The sequence below is a fragment of the Siphateles boraxobius genome, unplaced genomic scaffold (genome assembly GCF_051911475.1).
Source record: "Siphateles boraxobius isolate OS27281-9 unplaced genomic scaffold, OSU_SipBor_1 13, whole genome shotgun sequence".
NCBI lineage: Eukaryota > Metazoa > Chordata > Actinopteri > Cypriniformes > Leuciscidae > Siphateles > Siphateles boraxobius.
This window is the reverse complement of record NW_027508733.1, coordinates 17,725,714-17,746,990: the sequence shown is the minus strand read 5'-3', so window position 1 is coordinate 17,746,990 and position 21,277 is coordinate 17,725,714. Positions and strand designations below refer to the sequence as shown.

Below are 21,277 nucleotides of genomic sequence, written 5' to 3'. Positions count from 1 at the left end.
CAGGTGTGTTTAATTGGGGTTGGAGCTGAACTCTGCTGGACAGTGTGGGGGGGACACATTACATATCCCATTTTATGTTGGTTTTCTCTTTTCTTCTTCTGTATCTCAGTGTCAAACCCATGTGCAAAGATGAATTGCGCTTTCCTTTGCCTGCTGAACCCCAGCGGGGCCAGATGTGTGTGCCCTGAGGGGAAAATTCTGGTGAACAGGACCTGCACGGACACCAAGATCTCAGGTACATCTGTCAAAATGCACATGGCAGGATGCTCCTACATCCCTAACAGAGTGTGTAGTGTTAGAGAAGCCCCGAGCGCTCGGCATGTCAAACTTGAATGTTTCACTTGAGTGATTTTGACTGAAGTGTTTACTATTCTGGGTCCTTTGCCCACACACAATACACCTTAAGTCTACATGCTATAAAAGAGAGGGATCGTGTCGCTAGGATTCCTTCATTCAGAGTTGACGGCTTGTTTGATTAGCAATGAGAAACAGTGCTCTGATTGCTCATGCTAATGGCTAATATTTAAACTTTTCTTTATTTTTCTTAAAGATGAACTGAACTGAAAAAAATCAACGTTGATAACATGTTGTTTATGAGAATTAAAAGTAATTTACATTAAAAATTTTAACTAAAAATATCAATATAGCTTTGTTTAAGCAGCACAAAAATTGCGTTTGTTACGCTGGCAATTTCAATTTCAACAGCACGGAAAGGCACGGCAACTACTTGAAGAACCCCCGGATTCATAGATCATTTTGGCGGTGGGGATTATAGCAGTCAAGGTCGGTGATGTTTCTTGCCTAATTTAAACTCTCCAGCTGCTGATTGCCCATAAATAAGACTCATATCTTCCACAATATCGCTCTGCTCTTTGCCCTTTTGTTGGGGTCGTGGAGCTGTTCGAGCGAGCTTAATTTTGTCTCGGATTTAGTCTGAACGATTTTGACTTCAAACGCTGGTAATATGAAGGTGTTGCTTTTTTGCATGGTAATCTTCATGCTTGGACTATGGGACACACTAACAAAAACGGAAGAAAGAGCGATGTATCTGTCTCCATATGCTTCTTCCATCCAAATGTACGGACATTATTTTTATATTCCGGGCTGTTATTAATTCCGCGCAAATGGACACAAGGACAAAGAACTTACTCATCTTTACTTTCATTCCTAAGATCTCTGTATCGGACTCTCGAAATTATCAATGTAGTACTACATCTAAAAATGCAAGGCAGCGATATTTGATAATGTTGCTGCTTTTGTTGGCCGGTATAAATCCAAATCCTGGTCCGACGGGAGTAGTTCCAACTCCTCTAGATTTCTCAAATAGATCAGGCCTTAGAATGGTACATCTAAATGTTCGTAGCCTGTTGCCAAAACTTGATCAATTACATATATGGGCCAAGATGACTAAAGCAGATGTTTTGGTTATCTCTGAGACGTGGCTGAGAAAATCTATCTCAAGCCATGATATTGCACTAGAAGGGTATAATGTGTTTCGAGCTGATCGTAAAAGTAAAGGGGGTGGAGTTGCAATGTATATTAAATCGAACTATCATGCAACTGTTCTTAAATCAGTCTCTTTCCCTAAACAGTTTGAATTATTGGCCATCGACCTGGGATATGGAAAGGATTGTCATTTATGTATAGTAGGTTTTTATAGACCACCAGCAGCCATCAGTGATGCTCTCACCTCACTGTCAGCTGTCCTAAACGACATACTCTCTAAAGATCTTGTATTATTGGGTGATTTGAATTGGAATTGGCTGACCTCAAATTCAGATCAGTTCAAAGCATATTGTGATTCTGTGAACTTCACTCAACTCATTGAATCACCAACACGGCCAAATCATAAGTACCCAAGCAAGTCCACTTTAATAGATCTTATACTAACAAATAAACCCCATAATTACACCTATACAGGGGTTTTTCCTGATGATGTCAGTGATCATTGCACTATAGCGGTTATAAGAAATTGTAAAATTCCCAAAGTAAAATCTAGAATTATTACTAGAAGAAACTTTAAATTGTTTGATATTCAGGGGTTTCTACATGAGTTGTTTACATCTGACTGGGACAGACTGTTTTTATTACATGATGTGTCCATTGCATGGCAGTATTTTCACACTTTATTCTTGAAGATTGTGAATAGACATGCACCTGTTAGGACTTTCAGAGTAAAAGGCCTTGATAATCCATGGTTCTCAAATGAATTATCTGAACTCCTTCATGAAAGAAATTTGGCTTGGGCCACTGCGAGGAATTCAGATACAGAAAGAGACTGGGTAGCATTTAGAGTATTGAGAAACAAATGCACAGCTCTTGTACGCAGATCTAAATCTGAATATTATTTAAAAGAAACCTCACAAAATTTGAATAATCCTATAAAATTTTGGAAAACCATCAAATCATTGTCTCCCTCCACATTATCTAATGATTTTCCGGACCAAATTTTAGCAAACGATATTCTCATTAATAATAATACGGTTATGGTAAATATTTTTAATAAGCACTTTATTTCTTCAAGTTCTATTTTTAAAGAAATTCCTGTGAGTGTTATACCAAATCCATCTCTTCTGAGAGAAGATAGTCCGATTTTTAATTTTTCTCCAATTTCAAGAAGTGAAGTCTTAAAAGGTTTAAAAAATCTAGACATCAAGAAGTCTGCAGGGCCTGATGAAATTGAGCCATATTTTCTTAAATTAGCTGCGGAGATCATTGCAGGCCCATTAGCCTATATTTTTAATTTATCATTAGAATAGAATATTGTTCCTGATGTTTGGAAATCTGCTTTGGTTGTACCCCTGCTGAAAGGCGGTGATCCAACCATTTTAAATAATTATAGACCGATCTCGAAGCTATCAGCTGTGGCTAAAATTTTAGAATCTAGTGTCACCGAACAGCTAAAGGAATTTTTAATTAACAATAGTGTTCTATCTAGGTTTAAGTCCGGTTTCAGAAAAAATCATACTATGAAAGTCTTAAATGACATTACCTGCGCCCTAGATACTGGAAGATCATGTGCTGCAATGTTTATTGATTTGACTAAAGCTTTCGATACGGTCAATCATGGTATTCTTTTGTCGCGTTTACATTGTATCGGTCTTTCTGAAACCGCATTAGGTTGGATCAGGAACTATTTAAATAATAGGTGTCAAAGAGTGCAAATTAAGGGGTCTCTCTCTGATAAGCTCACCATTGAATCTGGTGTGCCACAGGGGTCATCCAGAGTGTTGGGTCTTGCGTCTCTCAACTTTCTCTTCACAATATCCCACAGATTCTCTATGGGGTTCAGGTCAGGAGAGTTGGCAGGCCAATCGAGCACAGTAATACCATGGTCAGTAAACCATTTACCAGTGGTTTTGGCACTGTGAGCAGGTGCCAGGTCGTGCTGAAAAATGAAATCTTCATCTCCATAAAGCTTTTCAGCAGATGGAAGCATGAAGTGCTCCAAAATCTCCTGATAGCTAGCTGCATTGACCCTGCCCTTGATAAAACACAGTGGACCAGCACCAGCAGCTGACATGGCACCACAGACCATCACTGACTGTGGGTACTTGACACTGGACTTCAGGCATTTTGGCATTTCCTTCTCCCCAGTCTTCCTCCAGACTCTGGCACCTTGATTTCCGAATGACATGCAAAACTGAGCAACAGTCCAGTGCTGCTTCTCTGTAGCCCAGGTCAGGCGCTTCTGCCGCTGTTTCTGGTTCAAAAGTGGCTTGACCTGGGGAATGCGGCACCTGTAGCCCATTTCCTGCACACGCCTGTGCACGGTGGCTCTGGATGTTTCTACTCCAGACTCAGTCCACTGCTTCCGCAGGTCCCCCAAGGTCTGGAATCGGTCCTTCTCCACAATCTTCCTCAGGGTCCGGTCACCTCTTCTCGTTGTGCAGCGTTTTTTGCCACACTTTTTCATTCCCACAGACTTCCCACTGAGGTGCCTTGATACAGCACTCTGGGAACAGCATATTTGTTCAGAAATTTATTTCTGTGTCTTACCCTCTTGCTTGAGGGTGTCAATGATGGCCTTCTGGACAGCAGTCAGGTCGGCAGTCTTACCCATGATTGCGGTTTTGAGTAATGAAACAGGCTGGGAGTTTTTAAAAGCCTCAGGAATCTTTTGCAGGTGTTTAGAGTTAATTAGTTGATTCAGATGATTAGGTTAATAGCTCGTTTAGAGACCCTTTTCATGATATGCTAATTTTTTGAGATTTTTTGGGTTTTCATGAGCTGTATGCTAAAATCATCAGTATTAAAACAATAAAAGACCTGGAATATTTCAGTTGATGTGCAATGAATCTAAAATATATGAAAGTTAAATTTTTATCATTACATTATGGAAAATAATGAACTTTATCAAAATATGCTAATTTTTTGAGAAGGACCTGTATAACGATATAACAATAAAGATATTGTTTTAAAAGTCATTATAAATGTAAAAGAAGTGTCTACACCACAACTATAATGATAACTCAGGGGAATTATATTGTTAGAATCACTTTCAGAATGATATTTTCCAGCTGATGAACGACAAAAACAATGACAGCCTATCAGAATCCATCCTGCTCGAGGATTTAAAGCGGCATTCGACACAACTATAGCGTGTTATAATAAACAGGACATTATCATGCATTGGTGTGGATCTTAATATAGTTAGCAATATTGTTATCTTTATAGTTATCATTCTTGGTGTGAACGGACCTTTAGAACCATCCTAGCAACTACTCAGAGCATTCTTGCAACGAAAATTAGAAGTAGCCTAGAACAATTAATGGACTGTACTTTAAATATATATTTAAAAATGTACCAATATATATATATATAACAATTGAGGCAAAACAAGATATAAACTTACAGAACTTATATAACAACATAATTATACAACTTTTGATACAAATAGAAAATAAATGAAATGCCAAGCCTAATCAAAGAAATCTCAAATACATTCACATATTTTCATGCTTCAAATAATTGATACATCTAAATAAATAAATATAAACCGTAAAAGATCAAATAAAAAAATTAAATGTTATATTAAACATTATTTTTCATTAATATTAATGAACTAATATTTAACTTCAGTTAAATATACTTCAATTTTAAAAGATGTTGGGGCGCGATAAATTTGCATTTATATACAAAACATATTTCAAGAATGAATATATAATTTACTTTATAATATAATAATAATTATATTATAATAATAATTATATTATAATAATTATAATAACTACTGGCAAATAATATATTTACTTTCTAACAAAAGCACATCAATAAATAATTTCTTTAAAGAGTTCCCTCAAAGCTTTGTTTTGTTTTTTTCACGTCAATTTAAGTATGCCGTCTTTTTCTAACTAAAGCCTGTTAGCATTGTTGGTTTTATGTTGTAAGCATAAAACTATATATTTTTTAATATACATATTTTGTGTACAATTGGAACAACGGCAGAACACTGTCCTTCTGAGGACCGACAACTAAATCCATGTAAAAATGTCCTAAGTAATTGTAATTAGCTTTAGGATTGAAGGTTAAAATGCATGTGCATTTCAGGAGACCTTTGTCGTCCAGCCTGTGAGAATGGAGGTCGGTGTATCACTAACGAACGAGGGGAATCGCGCTGTTTTTGTTGGCCGAACTACTCCGGGGAACGCTGTGAAATCAGCCACTGTAAGGAATACTGCATCAACGGAGGCACTTGCACGGGATCACCACTAGGTAGGCGCTATTTCCTGCACGATATTTGTACATTTTTTGTATCATGAACATTTTTCTGCCTTATTTCTACTCATATTTTGCCTCAAGTATGTTCTTTACTGGTGATAAACAAGCACACTAACTTTGAGTGGCAAAATTGTTGGTTGTTGTGCAGTTGACATTAAAAATTGTGTAAAAAAAATAATCCATTATTTTACATATTGAATCATTTGTTTTTTTTTTACTCTTCAACTTGTTTTAAAAATGTAATAATTCATATGTTATTATTAAAGTATTGTGCATGTGTATTGTGCAAACGATCAAGTTGTACAAACAAGGCTTTTGTGATGCCTCAGAATTCAAAGTAGGCCACAGGCAAACATCTGATACTGGAGGGATTTCTCATTCTTTTTGGTTTCTTTGTCTTTTCAGTAAATAAATGCAACAGAAATATACACAACCTGTGTTGCCTTGGGTTGTTTCAGGTCATCCTAAGTTCTCTGAATAGTGTGAAATGAAAAACAAGCAAGGATATTGTAAAGTTTAATATTTCAAATCATACCAGTGTTTCCTGAAGGCGAGAATTTTTCTTATAAATTTTAGACTGAATAATTGTATTTTCTTAAGAAAGAAACCAAAAAATGACTATTCTGTCATAATTTACTCACCCATGTGTCCTTCCAAACCTGTATGACTTTCTTTTCCTTGTGGAACACAAAAGGAGAAGTGTAGTAGAATGTTCATGCTGCTCTTTTCCCTGTAATTAAAAGCTGTCAAGCTCCAAAAATGACACAAAAAAAGAAGAACGAATAAAAGCACCAGTAATGTGATTCATACGACTTTTGTGCTATTTTTCAAATCTCCTGAAGCCAGATTTAAGCGTATTAGTATTGAGGTTTTTCTTGGTTTCTTTGTTTGTTTTTAAAGCTTAAATGTTCACCATTTACTTTCATTAAAATATTATTATATTATGGGGAAGGTATTTAAATATGCATAAAAAGTAAATGTATGTAATTATAAATTATTTTATTATAAATAAGTGTATAATTTTAGAGTAAATTTTATTATTTTAATTAAAATTTGATTTACTATCAAAAAAAATATTTAATCTAAAACATTTTTTTACATTTGTCTAAAAAAAAAATTCCACATATAAACTACCATTCGAAGTCTTTTTCTTAAGAAATTTGTATGTATGTGCGTGTGTATATATTTATATGCAGGGCCTTAAACTTACTTTTTGTCACACCTGCCAATGGCCATAAAATTTACAAGCCATAAAAAAAAAAATTAAGTATAAAAAAAGAAATTGATCTGGAACGTGATGAGGGTGAGTAAATGATGACAGGATTTCCATTCCTTAATTTACCAAGCTGAAAGACTGGGTACACATGGACATCAGGGTTTTGGACAGGTAATTAGATAGTTGGTAATTGTTCCAGCAAGTGAACGCTATTGTAATTCCCCTGACACATACACTCACATTCTTGCCCACCAACTCCCAACAGCCTGTTTCCCCAAAGTGCAACGTCATACTCGATATATTTTTGTTATTGGCTGTTCAACCACATGAGAATCCACCAGACGCTCCCCTGCCAATTTGTTATCGTAACCTCTACAAAAAAATATATCACTGCTAAAGCATTGCGTAAATCACTGCTCCCTGTTTTGCCGTCTTATTCCGAAATAATATTTTGGCAAGGACCAAAAGCTGGAGGATAACCAGTTGGAGCCCATAAACATCTGAGAAACAGCCAGGAATTGTTTCTGTTGGCGTCTTTGTGTTAAAAAACTGTCATTCGCACCAGCTGGCAGATGGACCACCAACAGTAGACAGAATATCCCTTGGCTTTGAGTGTGTGCTGAACATGCGCACGTACAAAATCAATGCCCAACAGATGTATGTCTCGTAAATCCCTGCTAGAATGTCTTTTGTCTGTCACAGTAACTCAGATAATCAAATCCTGTTGGCTAAGAAAGCAAAGACCAGCATAGCACACTGTGATTTACACGATTAGCCTGCAAATGAAGTACCATTTTTACATCCTTAGACCTGCTCAGTTTAGCACATACTCTTGAGTCAAATATGGTTAGGTCAAATCAGAGTTGTTTAAGAAAATTATTCAAATCTGGTAATTGCATAAACATGATTCAGTCCAGCTTTTAAGTCACTAAAACAGTGTGTTTCTACTGAAGGAAAGCCCACGTGTCACTGCGCTCTGGGGTTCACCGGCCCTCTGTGCGAGAAACGTGTTTGTGATGGTTACTGCCTGAACGGAGGCACATGCGACCTGACCCTGGGTAACCAACCCGTGTGCCACTGTCTGGCGGAGTACACCGGGGAACGATGCTTACACCGTGAGTATGAATCTGTTTTACCATAAATGTTTTTGCCATACAGTCGCTCAGTTCAAACCTAGTGCACTACCCGGGCAACATTGTAGGTATCAAAGGCCTGTTCTGGCTGCTTATAAGATTTACAATATTTGAACCAGCTACACTAACATCAAACTCTGTTTGAATCAATTGCGAATAGCACTATTTACACACTTAGAGCTGCTGTCAATCTAGAGCACTTAAATAGTGTCATAAGTTTACAGAACAGTTTAGTTGCTGTTAAAACTTCCTGTAGAGTTAAGATGTGACAGGAAGTTAGAATACATTGTTTCAGATTAGTCTTAATAATAGGTTTTCTTTCTGTCTGATCGCAGATATTTGTCACCATTATTGCGTGAACTCCAAAGGCTGCACGCTGTCCGGCTCGGGACATGTAGAGTGTGTGTGTCCCACCCGCTACGAGGGGCCAAAATGCGAGTCGGACCGATGTCTTCGCTGCCGAGGGGCCCCGTGTATCGTAGACGAAGAGACTGGAGACGTCGCCTGCAAGTGTGTATTTAATAGTTACATTAGCACTTTTGTGTGTATCAGTATTAAGAAAAACCAGATGGAATTTCGTCCTTGTTGTTCACGTGTGTTCGCAGCTGTACGAATGGCAGAATCGCAGCCAGCTGTCAGTTGTGTGACGGATACTGTTATAACGGCGGAACCTGCCACCTCGACTCGGAGACGGGCCTGCCGTTCTGTCAGTGAGTAATTTCTTAATAGCTTTCTATGGCAACAAATTGCCTGTCGTTATTTAGATTCATTCATTTTAGATTACTCCCTCCGGCAACCAATTTAATAGGACTTTTTTTTTTTTTTTTGGCTCGTCTGACTTGGGAGGATGAATGTTTTGTAAAGGTGAACAAGAGAGAGGGAGTATTATAGCAAAAGAGTGAATTATCACAGCAGGGGTCCATAATCGGCCGCTTATATCGACCTCTATATTTGTATATTAGAGAGAGAGGCAGAGAAACCAATGAGAGATGTGAGCGGAAAAGAGCACAGTATACAAGTACGAAAAGACAAAGAAGAAAATTGTAAAACTGAAGGAAAAAAGCACTTCATTCATACCATAAAATCCCTTAAAGGGACAGTACACCCACAAATTAAAATCTCGTTTCATTTTAAGATGTGTCTAGCTTAATTTCTACTGCTGAACATGTGAAAAAAATTATTCTAAAGAAAAAATTCAGTCTCTCTTTTCTATGAAATGACAATGAACAGGAAGTAAAGCTTCAATCAAGGATACAGACGTGCCGTAAAAGTATTGTGATGAATTGTACAGCTTATTTGCTATATTATAAGATGTCTGAAGCAGTTTTGTGTGAGAATTTGAAGTCATTAACTGCTCTCTCCGGATTCAGTGATTCTCTCAGATTTGTGAATGAATCATTCAGATGGTTCAATGGAATCAACTGATTCATTGAAAAATTCTGCCTCTGACTCTTGACAATGGCTGCATCCGAAATAGCATACTTGCCTAAAATATAGTCGGCAAAAAACAGTATGTGAGCCGAGTAGCAGGTCAGAATTAACAACGCTCATACTATATAAAACACTTTTTTAGCGCTTGCAAAGTAATTACTTATTCAAATAAGTACCTACTTCAGGGCTCGACATAAGCAATTGCCCGATGGCCCGGGGCCAGTAAAAGAGTATGTCGGGCTAGTTGATTGGCCAAAACAAAGAGCAAGCATCATACACAGTAGCGCGAAGAGTGTCAATGTTACTTCAGGTTATTTATAACGTTTTCAAATGTCAAAGAACTACGAGGCTGATACGAGAAAGAGGACATTCCTAGTAGGGGTGGGCAGTATATCGAGTTTGTACAATATATCGATTTTTTTTAAACAATATGGAATGAGGCAATACCGTTTATATTGATACAGTAGTTTGATACGAGCACATCTGAAATATAGCGGAGTACGCAGTGTGAGCTCCTGCAGTGAAAGAACATAGTACAATTGTCCTAAACATGACCCAAGCTAGTATTAAGTGCTTCAAAATAACTGGTAAGATATAGTTAATAAGTTTAAAGCAGCTTGCCCTGCAGATGCTCTGACAGATACTGTTGCTGACTGACAGATAAATACTTGCGCTGTTTAATGCGTTTGAGACGTGGTGCTTTCCTCAGTGCTTAACTTAAATTTCACTGGTATATTCTCCATTTGTAAATGTTAGAAAGTCAAACAAATATGTCCATTTCACTGTCAGGAGAGGTCGAGCTTCTGCAAGTGAATCTCCGCTAAAATTCAAGCTTCCGTTAATGAGCGCTGCCGTGCGCATGCGCGCCAAACAGACGAGCACGATAGAATAGTAGTGTAATAATTCTGACTAAAATATACTGTAGATGTTGCTAAAATACTTGTTGGAGACAATAAATGTGCCATATGTGGAATTTTTAACCTACAAGTATATTTTTATGAAAGTGACCATTATAATGGGGTAATCAAATGCAGGCTAAAATAATAAGTGTTTGCTTTTGTTTTTATTTTCATTTTTAGTTTAGCCTTTCGTCATTTTAAAAACAAAGTTTTTAGATTGTAATGTTACAATTTTAGAATGTAATGTGATTTTAACCCACCTTTTTGCACATAATATAGCCTATTGCATAGCCTACATTACATTTCCTATATTTGTTTCCATATCCTTCAATTTCAACATTGTTTTGTTCTTCATTTTTTTTTTATTGACAGCTTTTTTAGGTCATAAATGTTAAATGAATGACAAAAATAATCAGGCCAACTAATATACTTTCGTCTAATTTCGCCATTTTGAAGTGAAAATAGGCCTATGTAACGTTACTCATCACTCATGTATCAATAATTAGTTTGTCATTGTGAGGGTACAAGAAAAATTTATCCTAATGTATACAATAAATACAGTTTAATGGAAAAGTGTTTTTCCTTTTATTTCTTTCAGGGCCAGTAAAAATATAGAAGGGCGCAGTAAAACGTCCCGGGTTACGTATGTAACCCTAGTTCCCCGAAGGGACGGACGCTGCGTGAAATCGCAGTGGGAACGCCCTCAGCATGACGCGTCTGAAGCATGAATGAAATCAGTCAATGGAGAGAATGAGCGTACGGCGAGTGACGTCATCGACCAGGAAGCTATAAATATCCCCGGAGTACACAACACGCCAGCTTAAAAGTTACTGAAGCAGCGACCCAAGGGGATGCCGAGAGTATGGCAGGACACGCAGCGTCCGTCCCTTCGGGGAACTAGGGTTACATACGTAACCCGGGACGTTCCCCTTCAGGGACTACCGCTGCGTGAAATCGCAGTGGGAACGCAATACCCACATCCCCATACGACCAAATCCCCGTCGTGTGTCATTAGGAGACACAAACCGACGAGAGAACCTGAGCCCCGGGAGTGGAGCTAAGATCGAGGGAATAAAATCTAACGAAAGTGTGCGGTGAGGACCAGCCTGCCGCATCACAAACGTCCTGAAGAGAAGCTCCTGAAAGAAGAGCTGTAGAAGCAGCCATACTCCGGGTGGAATGAGCCCTTACAGCCAAAGTGAAGGCTGATGGGCCGAACCATAAGCAAGTGGGATGGCCTCGACCACCCACTTGCTCATCCTTTTTCTAGATGCAGGACATCCTTTCTTAGGTGACCCAAACAGACGAACATTTGTTCCGATCTCCTCCACAGGGCAGCTCTGTGGACGTAAGCATCAAAACCCAAACTGGGCACAGCAAATTAATTTTCTCCTGGTCTGACGTCAGAAAAGGCGGAGGACAGAAAACCTGCAGAACTATAGGTCTAACTGAAACAGTTGGAACCTTAGGAACATAACCTGGTCTCGGAAAGAGAAAGGCCTTAACCAACCAGGAGCAAATTCCAGGCACGAGGGAGCCACCGAAAGTGCTTGAATATCTCCAATTCTTTTTAGAGATGAGAAAGCGAGAAGAAGGATAGTCTTTAGAGTAAGAAACTTTTCCGAAACTTCCTCGATGGGCTCGAAAGGAGCAAGGGAGAGACCTTCTAAGATGACGGCCAGATCCCAAGCTGGTACCCTTGTGCGAACTGCAGGCCTCAGCCTCAAGGTGACACGAAGGAAGCGAGACATAAGCGGGTGTTTCCCGAGGGAACCTCCACTTGAAGGGTTGTGGTAAGCAGCTAAGGCCGCCACATACACCTTCAGTGTGGAGTGGGATAACCCTGTGGAGAGACGGTCCTGCAGGAAATCCAGGACTGTACCAACCGGGCAGTTAACTGGGTCCTGCTGGCGCTCTCCACACCAAGAGGTGAAAAGTTTCCACCTCGCGGCATATAACTTCCTCGTGGAGGGAGCTCTGGATCGGAGGATGGTCTCAACGACCTCAGCCGAGAGACCAGAATCTATGAGCTGGGCCCCCTCAGAGGCCAAGCCCACAGCCTCCATAGCTCTAGACGGGGGTGAAAGATCGACTCACTCGCCTGAGAGAGCAGATCTCTCCTGATCGGTATCTCTAGGGGAGAGCCGTAGAGGAGAGACACTAGGTCCGCAAACCATACCCGGGCCGACCAGAACGGGGCTATTAGCAGGAGACTGAGCCCGTCCCGGCGAACCCTCTCCAGAACTCCTGGGAGCAGAGCGATCGGGGGAAAAGCGTACAAGCGTGACCTCGGCCACGGATGTACCATCGCATCCAACCCCAGCGGGGCTGGATGGCTGAGAGAGAACCACAGCGGGCAGTGTGATGTTTCTCGAGAAGCAAATAGGTCTACCTCGGCAAGACCGAAATGTTTCCATAGGAGTTCCACCACCTCGGGGTGAAGACTCCATTCCCCGGGCCTCGGCCCCTGTCTTAACAGGATGTCTGCCCCCTGATTTAAATACCCCGGGAGATAAAAGCTCTCAGAGAAAGAATTTTCCCCTGGGACCATAGAAGGATCTGACGTGCCAGTTTGTAAAGCGGGCGAGAACGCAAACCCCCCTGATGGTTGATATAAGAAACCACCGATGTGTTGTCTGTCTGGACAAGAACATGGTGGCCCCTTAGGTCTGGGAGGAAGTGTTTCAGAGCCTGAAACACCGCCAACATCTCTAGGCAGTTTAAGTGCCACAGACGATGATGGTCCTCCCACAGACCCTGAGCCCACCCGTGAGAGAGGCATCTGTCATTAGCATAACGCGACGACAAGGAGCTCCTAACACAGGGCCTTGGGACAGAAACCAAGGATCTTTCCACATGATCAGGGCGTGATGACACCGTCGCAAACTCACGATCATGCGAAGCGGATTTCCCCTCGGGGAGAATCCCTTGGTCCTGAGCCACCACTGTAACAGTCTCATGTGCAAGAGGCCAAGAGGTATCACGTTGGACGCAGCTGCCATGAGTACTAGCAGTCTCTGGAACTGTTTTACAGTGGATGACTGGCCTAGCTTGACCTGATCTACTGCAGCGAGAATCAAAGCAATACGAGCAGGTGACAATCGTGCCTGCATCGTCGTTGAATCCCACACTACACCTAGAAAAGTGGTTCTCTGTAATGGCGAAAGAACACTCTTTTTGGCGTTGAGCCTCAGCCCCAGTCACTTGATATGAGCAAGAACGACATCTCGGTGCCGAACCGCCTGTTGTTCCGATTGAGCTAGAATCAAGCAATCGTCTATATAGTACAGAAAGCGGATGCCCTATAACCTCAGCGGGGCTATAGCAGCATCCGTACACTTCGTGAATGTTCGGGGTGACAGTGCTAGGCCGAACGGAAGAACCCGATATTGGTACGCTTCGCCCCCGAAAGCGAACCTCAGGAACTTCCTGTGTTGAGGGAGGATAGATACATGGAAGTAAACGTCCTTTAGATCTATCATGACAAACCAGTCCTCGGATCTGATTTGAACATCCCCAGTGACAGACACAGCGCCCTGTAACGTACTGGCAGGGAACAGCTGGTCTGGGCACTCCACAACCCTCCTCGGAGGGGGCGAGCGTCCCTCGGGAAATCGCTCGCCGAGTCTCTCTACGACCTGTGAAGGCAGGGTTAGTAGAGCAGACCACTGAGGGCATCGGAAAAGACAGGGCACCGTGTTCTTGTGCAGTGAACTCAGGTCTTTCACGTTAGGGACCACCCTCAGAACCCTGACGTTGAGCACGTCAGGATTTTTTTTTTTTTTCGATGAAGTAGTATCCTAACTCCCTGCTGGGTGGGGGACCCATTCCGCCAGGAACTCTACTAAGGGAACCAGCCTCTCGAGGCTGGCCTCCGGATGAACATCCCGAGTGACAGACACAGCGCCCTGTAACATACTGGCAGGAAACAGCTGGTCTGAGCACTCCACAACCCTCCTTGGAGGGGGCGAGCGTCCCTCGGGAAATCGCTCGCCGAGTCTCTCTACGCCCTGTATAGGCAGGGTTAGTAGAACAGACCCCTGAGGGCATCGAGAAAGACAGGGCACCGTGTTTTTGTGCGGTGAACTCAAGTTTTTCCCGATGGGGACCACCCTCAGAGTCCTGACGTTCAGCCCGTCAGGACTTTTTCGACGCGGCCTTTATGGCGACAATGACTGTCCTCAGATCAGTCCTGCCCCGAGAAGGCCGCGCCGGAGAGCACCCCGCCTCGTCCCTCCAGTTTCTCTGCAGGGGGGCACGAGACGTGACACTCCGCTTCTGCTGTGCTCTTTTTGAAGACGAACTCGACGAAAGACTTTGCTCTGGTTGAACATTCTGCGTGACAGACACAGTGCCCTGTAACGGCGCACCGGCAGGGAACGACTGGTCTGAACACACTAGAACCCTCCTTAGAGGCGGCGAGCGTCCCTCGGGAAAGCACTCGCCAGACCCTTCTACGCCCTGTTTCGGCAGGGTTAGTAGGACGGGCCCCTGAGGGCGCCGGGAGAGACAGGGCACCCTTAAGGGAGGTGAACGCAAGTCTCTCTCGGCGGGGACCCCCCTCAGATTTCCTTTGAGCAGGTTGGCCTGAAAAGCCTGCATAAAAGTCATCGTATGCAAACATGCAGCCGCCTGCCGAGCCACCGAGTAAACCTTCCCCACCAGCACAGAGGTATATATATTTATTTATTTATTTATTTTTTGGTGGAAGAGCCGGTGCTTTAAGTGAAGACGATGAAGCAGGAGAGAGATAGCTCGCAAGCGTCTCCTCCGCCTACAGTATCGTCACATAACCAGCAGATTTAGCACCAACAATGTTACCATAAGCATTGGACTGATTTGTGTAAATTCTGCTTGAAACCGGTCTAACCCAGGTCTTTGAAAACTCAGCATGAAGATCTGGGAAGAACGGTAAGCACCGGCTAGAAGGTTGAGGTCGTGCAGACAGAAATCTATCATCTAGATTGCTTTTAATTCTAGAAACCTGTCTATCAGCTGGCCACTCGATACTGTTATTTTATTATTATTTTTTTTAGCTTTTCAACAGCCCGAGATAATACATCCATCAAACCTTCTTCATTTGCAGTATAATGTGATAAACTAGTTTTCTCTGATAATAAACTTTCGACATCCAGCTCCTCAGAACTGGAAAATCTCAATTCAACATCATCATGTGCCTCCACCCGGGCAGAAGTAACCGCCGCAGCGCGTGCTTCCAGAGCCGGGTGAGAGGCACTAGATCTCGTCGGAGATAGCTGAGATAGGGCGGAGCCCGTCTCAACGTCGCCAGCGAGATCCATCTGCGAGCCCCAAGACAAGCGCCGCCGCTCTGCCTCAACAGAAGCGGGACCCGAGCCTCGGGGAGCTCGCAGCAAATCACTCTCCTCGAAGAGCGATCGCCGCGAGCGCAGAGTTCTCAAGGGAAAACGCTCGCAATGCTGACAATCGACTCCCTCGAGAGCCGACTGGGCATTGCTGCACTCCCAAACAAGCCACACTTAGCTCGTGTGAATCCCCACCCGTGATGTGCCGAGTACAGGGGGGAACACACTTCTTATACTGCTCGCTCATATTGGTTTTTTTATATAAAATATATATAGTGAAAACTCCTGACAAAACAGACAAACACAATCGACAGATTCAGACACACACAGAGCTGCTGAAGTAACTAAAAGCTGGCGTGTTGTGTACTCAGGGGATATTTATAGCTTCCTGGTCGATGACGTCACTCGCCGTACGCTCATTCTCTCCATTGACTGATTTCATTCATGCTTCAGACGCGTCACGCTGAGGGCGTTCCCACTGCGATTTCACGCAGCGGTAGTCCCTGAAGGGGAACTCTGATCTACTGGCCCTGGGGGCCAGTGGGGATTTTTTTTTATGTTGAGCTCTGCCCACTTAGAGAGCATGCGATTTCGGATGCAACCTAGGTGTAAAATAATTATTTATTCATTAATCAGACTTTGATACAGTTCTCACAAACACACCAAGGTGAGTTCAAAAATGGTTATCCAATCATTACATAGCTCATTTGCATATAGTCTTAAAGCTACAGTAGCAAAATAGCCTGTTTCATTTAAAGTTTGGAAAACTATCGTGAAGAACTAAATTGTGTTTTTGGTTCAAGAAACCTTTACGATATAAGACCTACTTAGTATGCTTTTTGTAGTGTCATGGATTTGCAAATATAATAATCGCTTTTAAGTGAGAGAAACCGACCACAGTGAAATGGATGGAAAGTAACCGTTTTTCAGCTAATAGCGGCACACTAATGTGCCTTTTTGCATTAAAAGTGTGGAAATTTCTTGTCCTTTGAAAAAAAAAAGTGTATGTGAAGAAAGAAATTGATAGACGGACAGCATAAGACAGCGACAAAGCGATTGAGCCATTGTACAGATACTGAATGCGGCAGTGGACGTATTCCATCTCTTTGCTGAAATGATTTGGGTTTTGTCTGGCGGATGTGATGGAGCTTTTACTTTTCTCATCCACACACAATAAACCCCACCAGACTATTTTTTTTTTTTACCTGCCTCCACTTTTCTTGCTTGCCAAAGGCTTTTTATCTGCAGTGAAAAGGAATACGGTGCATCCTCAACAACCTTTAGATGAGAATATGCCAATATATTGTCTACGGTAAATGAACCTGAGTGGATCACACTAGTAGAAATGAAAGGTATGGTAAAGATCAGGCCTTTCAGGAAGAATAAAGTGTTCACAGAAGTATGCATCACCCTCTTAAAGCCAGGCTTTGTCTGTGTTATCAAAGAAATCCTCGTTGAAGATGGACATAAATTCTTTATTGTGACACCTGGTCTTCGTTTCCACTTCTTTTTCCATCTCTTGTTGCCACTGATGGTCTGAGAACGCCGTTGTGCCCTTCGGGAACGAATCAATTTGCATGCAGATGATTCAGTCTTGTGTTTGTCTTTGGTGTTTGAAGGTGAAGGGTTGGTAATGACAGTGGCCAGACATTCAGATATTACCTGGAAAATGAGTGTATTAAAGTGAAGATGCAGTGCGTCCTGCTCATTCAGACCTGCTTGATTTCACATCACCCCATCAGATACTTTTTTTTTTTTTTGTCTTTTGTTTGTCCTTCCTCTGTTTCGTTATCTTCCTCTGTTTCGTTTCATTAGAGCCTGTTTTAGTGGGTCTCAATAGAGGGCCCTGCAGACACTCTTGTGTTAGATTGGAATTAAACAAACTCGAGTGTCCAGCAAGTCTGTGGTTTGCAAGACTTGAAAAGTAGTCTTTCGTTTGATCATATCTTGCTGAAATCTGCAGTTCTGCCTCTGTGTTGCGTGCAGATGGCCATGTGTGGCACACTGTAGCTATTTTGTTTTATATAGCAGTGGGGTTGGACGATAGTTTGAATATTTATGATATTATGATAAGCTTACAAAGTGCAATACAAAGTAAATCGATCCTCAATTTTTGAGATTTTTTTCCAGTGTGACGTTCCCCCATATTCTCATTAACGCAATGCACCGGAGCGTTTAACATGTAACACTTTTTTTGTAACTCCCATTATTGCCAATGATCATTGTTATCGCTGTAAAACAACTGTCAATATACAACAACAATTTTATTCATTTGTGTTTGTGATAATGTAATAAAAATGAGATTTGTGTTATTTATTTATTTATTTATGTATTTATTGCATTACAAATCTGAAAATTACATTTATTTATTATATTTTTTGCATTACGTGAAGATAATTTTTTTATATGCTTACTTAGCTTTTTGCAGTATGAGAATTGTTTATTTTTATCATTTGTTTGTTTTGCATTACAAAACTGAGCATTACATTGTTTATTCATTATGGTAATGAGATTTATTATTTTGCATCACAATAAGAATAAGATTATTCTATATTTTTTGCATTATTGAGAATTAGATTTTCCCCCACTTGATTTATTTTGTATTATGGGCATGATAATTAAATTATTTTTCTTTTTTATGTTATGGTAATGAGAATTTGATTTATTTGTTTGCTTATTTGCTTTATTATCGTAATAAGAATGATATTAATTTATTTTATGATTATATTTTAAATTACGGTAATGAGATTTATTTATTAACTATGTTTTGCATTACGATAAATGAGAATGAGATTATTTAATTAAATGTTTTTGCTTTGCAATAATTGTCATGCAAATGTCACAAAGCAAAGTACTTTTTTTTTAAAGAATAGTCTTAAAAGCAGGCTTTATATGCTTTATGTAGAATACAGTTTAATTTGTGAAATATTTCCCAGCCATGTACTTGACAGGATTCATGAATTAATGTTCATTAAGCGGCTGAACTCTAATGATAATTAACTGTCATGTTGACGTCGCCCAGTCTTTTATAGAAAGGCATAATAGCCTACAGCTGTTTGCACTGTGTGTAAGTGTATTGCAGGCCTCTTTTCTGTTCTATTCTCCTCATGTGTCTCCTTTCGTCTCGTTGCGTTCTCCTCAGTTGCCCGTCCGAGTTTAAAAGCCCGAGGTGTGACGAGAGAGCTAACCATTGTGATCACTACTGTCAGAACCAGGGCCTTTGTTTCCTCACCGTCTATAACAAACCTCGCTGCAAGTAGGTCTTCCTGGTTCATTAAATTTGCAAAACATTCCAGAACATTCCCACAATCCCATCCGCCAGCATGTGTCTGGCCTTTTCGTGGAATGCCGGCACACACAGACATCGCTATCCGAGTCGCACAGCTTCCAAGAGCACGTTTCACACACATTGCACTCGCTTTTCTCGGACACGCACCATGCTGTAGGTGTATTCTCAGTGTGTTTCATTTCTGTGTTTGCCATGACTGGAGTGATTATATAGTGATTATAGTCCTGCGTATGCTGTGGACGACGTCTCTTTGATTGGTCTTCTAGTATCCATTATTTATCGTCTTATTCTGTTTGCAATTTTCATGAAATTCTTTATTTGTTCTCTGTCCATTTTGCTGCTCTTTTGTTTTCCCATATTTGACACATTTTGTTTTTTAAACGTTTGTTTGTTTGTTTGTTTGTTTGTTTAAACAAGGCACTTTTCATGTAAATGGTACACTTTGGTGTCCTGTGACTGATTGGAGTTAAAAATCCCATGATTTTTGGTTGTAAAACCTATATTATATATGTTAGACCTAGCATAAAAGTACAATATACAGTATCTCACAAAAGTGAGTGCACCCCCTCACATTTCAGCAAACATTTTAGTATATATTCTTAAGGGACAATACTATAGAAATGAAACTTGGATATATTTTAGAGTAGTCAATGTGTTGCTTGTACTGAAAGAAGTGTTACCTGTAGTGGAAGAGCCTCTTCTCAATATTATTAACTCATCTTTATCTTTAGGTCATGTTCCAAGAACGTTCAAGCTGGCAGTTATAAAACCTCTTATTAAGAAACCACAATTAGATCCAAATAACCTAGCAAATTACAGACCCATTTCGAATCTTCCATTTATGTCAAAAATATTAGAAAAAGTTGTGTCCGCTCAACTCGGCTCTTTCTTGCAAGAAAACGACATCTATGAAAAGTTTCAGTCTGGATTCAGGCCACATCATAGCACTGAAACTGCGCTTGTTAGAATCACAAATGATTTACTTTTAGCTTCGGACCAAGGCTGTATCTCAGTACTAGTTTTACTTGATCTTAGTGCTGCGTTCGATACTATAGATCACACAATACTCTTAGATCGACTGCAAAATTACACTGGTGTTCAAGGACAAGCATTAAGCTGGTTCAGGTCATACTTATCTGACCGCTACCATTTCGTCTACTTAAATGGAGAAAAATCGATTATAACTTCGGCAAACTATGGAGTGCCGCAGGGATCTGTGTTAGGCCCTTTATTATTCTCAATATATATGCTGCCACTTGGTAATATTCTAAGGAAACATGGAATTAGTTTCCATTGTTATGCTGATGACACTCAAATATATATTTCCTCACGGCCAGATGAATACGCTAAATTATCCAAATTGACAGATTGTGTTAAAGATATAAAAGATTGGATGACGCATAATTTTCTTTTATTAAATCCAGACAAGACAGAGGTAATACTTATCGGTTCTAAAAACCGTCCACAAAACCTTTCACAGCACGACTTTAACATAGTAGGATGCCCTGTTACTCTATCCGCTACAGTAAAAGACCTGGGTGTTACATTAGACTGCAACCTGTCTTTTGAAAAGCATATTTCATATGTTACAAAAACAGCCTTTTTCCACCTTAGAAACATTGCTAAGTTACGTAATATGCTATCAGTCTCTGATGCAGAAAAGTTAGTTCATGCATTCATGACCTCGAGACTAGATTACTGTAATGCTTTATTAGCTGGTTGTCCTGCATCTTCAATAAACAAGCTACAGTTAGTCCAAAATGCAGCCGCTAGAGTTCTTACTAGATTAAGAAAATATGATCATATAACACCGATTTTATCATCACTTCATTGGTTACCTATAAAGTTCCGTATTAATTACAAGGTATTGCTTTTGACTTATAAAGCTGTAAATGGTTTAGCTCCAGTCTATTTAACGGATCTTCTATCGCCTTACAATCCATCGCGCTCTTTAAGATCACTAGATTCGAGGTTTCTGGTCATTCCTAGGATATCCAGATCCACCAAAGGAGGCAGAGCATTTTCACATTTAGCTCCGAAGCTCTGGAATAGCCTTCCTGATATTGTTTGTTGCTCAGACTCGCTCTCCCAGTTTAAAACTAGACTGAAGACCCATCTATTTAGCCAGGCATTCATATAAATTTTTTATCTTACAGTTACTGTAAATTCGGCCTCTAGTTCATAAACGCCAGAGGAGAACTGGCCCCCGACTGAGCCTGGGTTCTCCCAAGGTTTTTTTTCTCCATTGGGTCACCTGATGGGGT

The 21,277-nt window shown here is 40.8% G+C and overlaps 1 protein-coding gene across 2 annotated transcripts in view; it reads left to right on the top strand.

Moving 5' to 3' along the window:
- The window catches only part of lrp1ba (low density lipoprotein receptor-related protein 1Ba), a 274,722-nt gene that overhangs the window by 243,207 nt on the left and 10,238 nt on the right, over positions 1-21,277 (top strand). Inside the window, exons 82-87 of one of the 2 annotated variants that reach the window (XM_077226236.1) lie at positions 110-235; positions 5,551-5,715; positions 7,891-8,052; positions 8,406-8,580; positions 8,676-8,780; positions 18,867-18,980. In XM_077226236.1, the coding sequence (XP_077082351.1) occupies positions 110-235; positions 5,551-5,715; positions 7,891-8,052; positions 8,406-8,580; positions 8,676-8,780; positions 18,867-18,980 (847 nt within the window). The remainder of the gene's footprint in view (positions 1-109; positions 236-5,550; positions 5,716-7,890; positions 8,053-8,405; positions 8,581-8,675; positions 8,781-18,866; positions 18,981-21,277) is intronic. The other variant, XM_077226234.1, reaches the window with a different exon arrangement.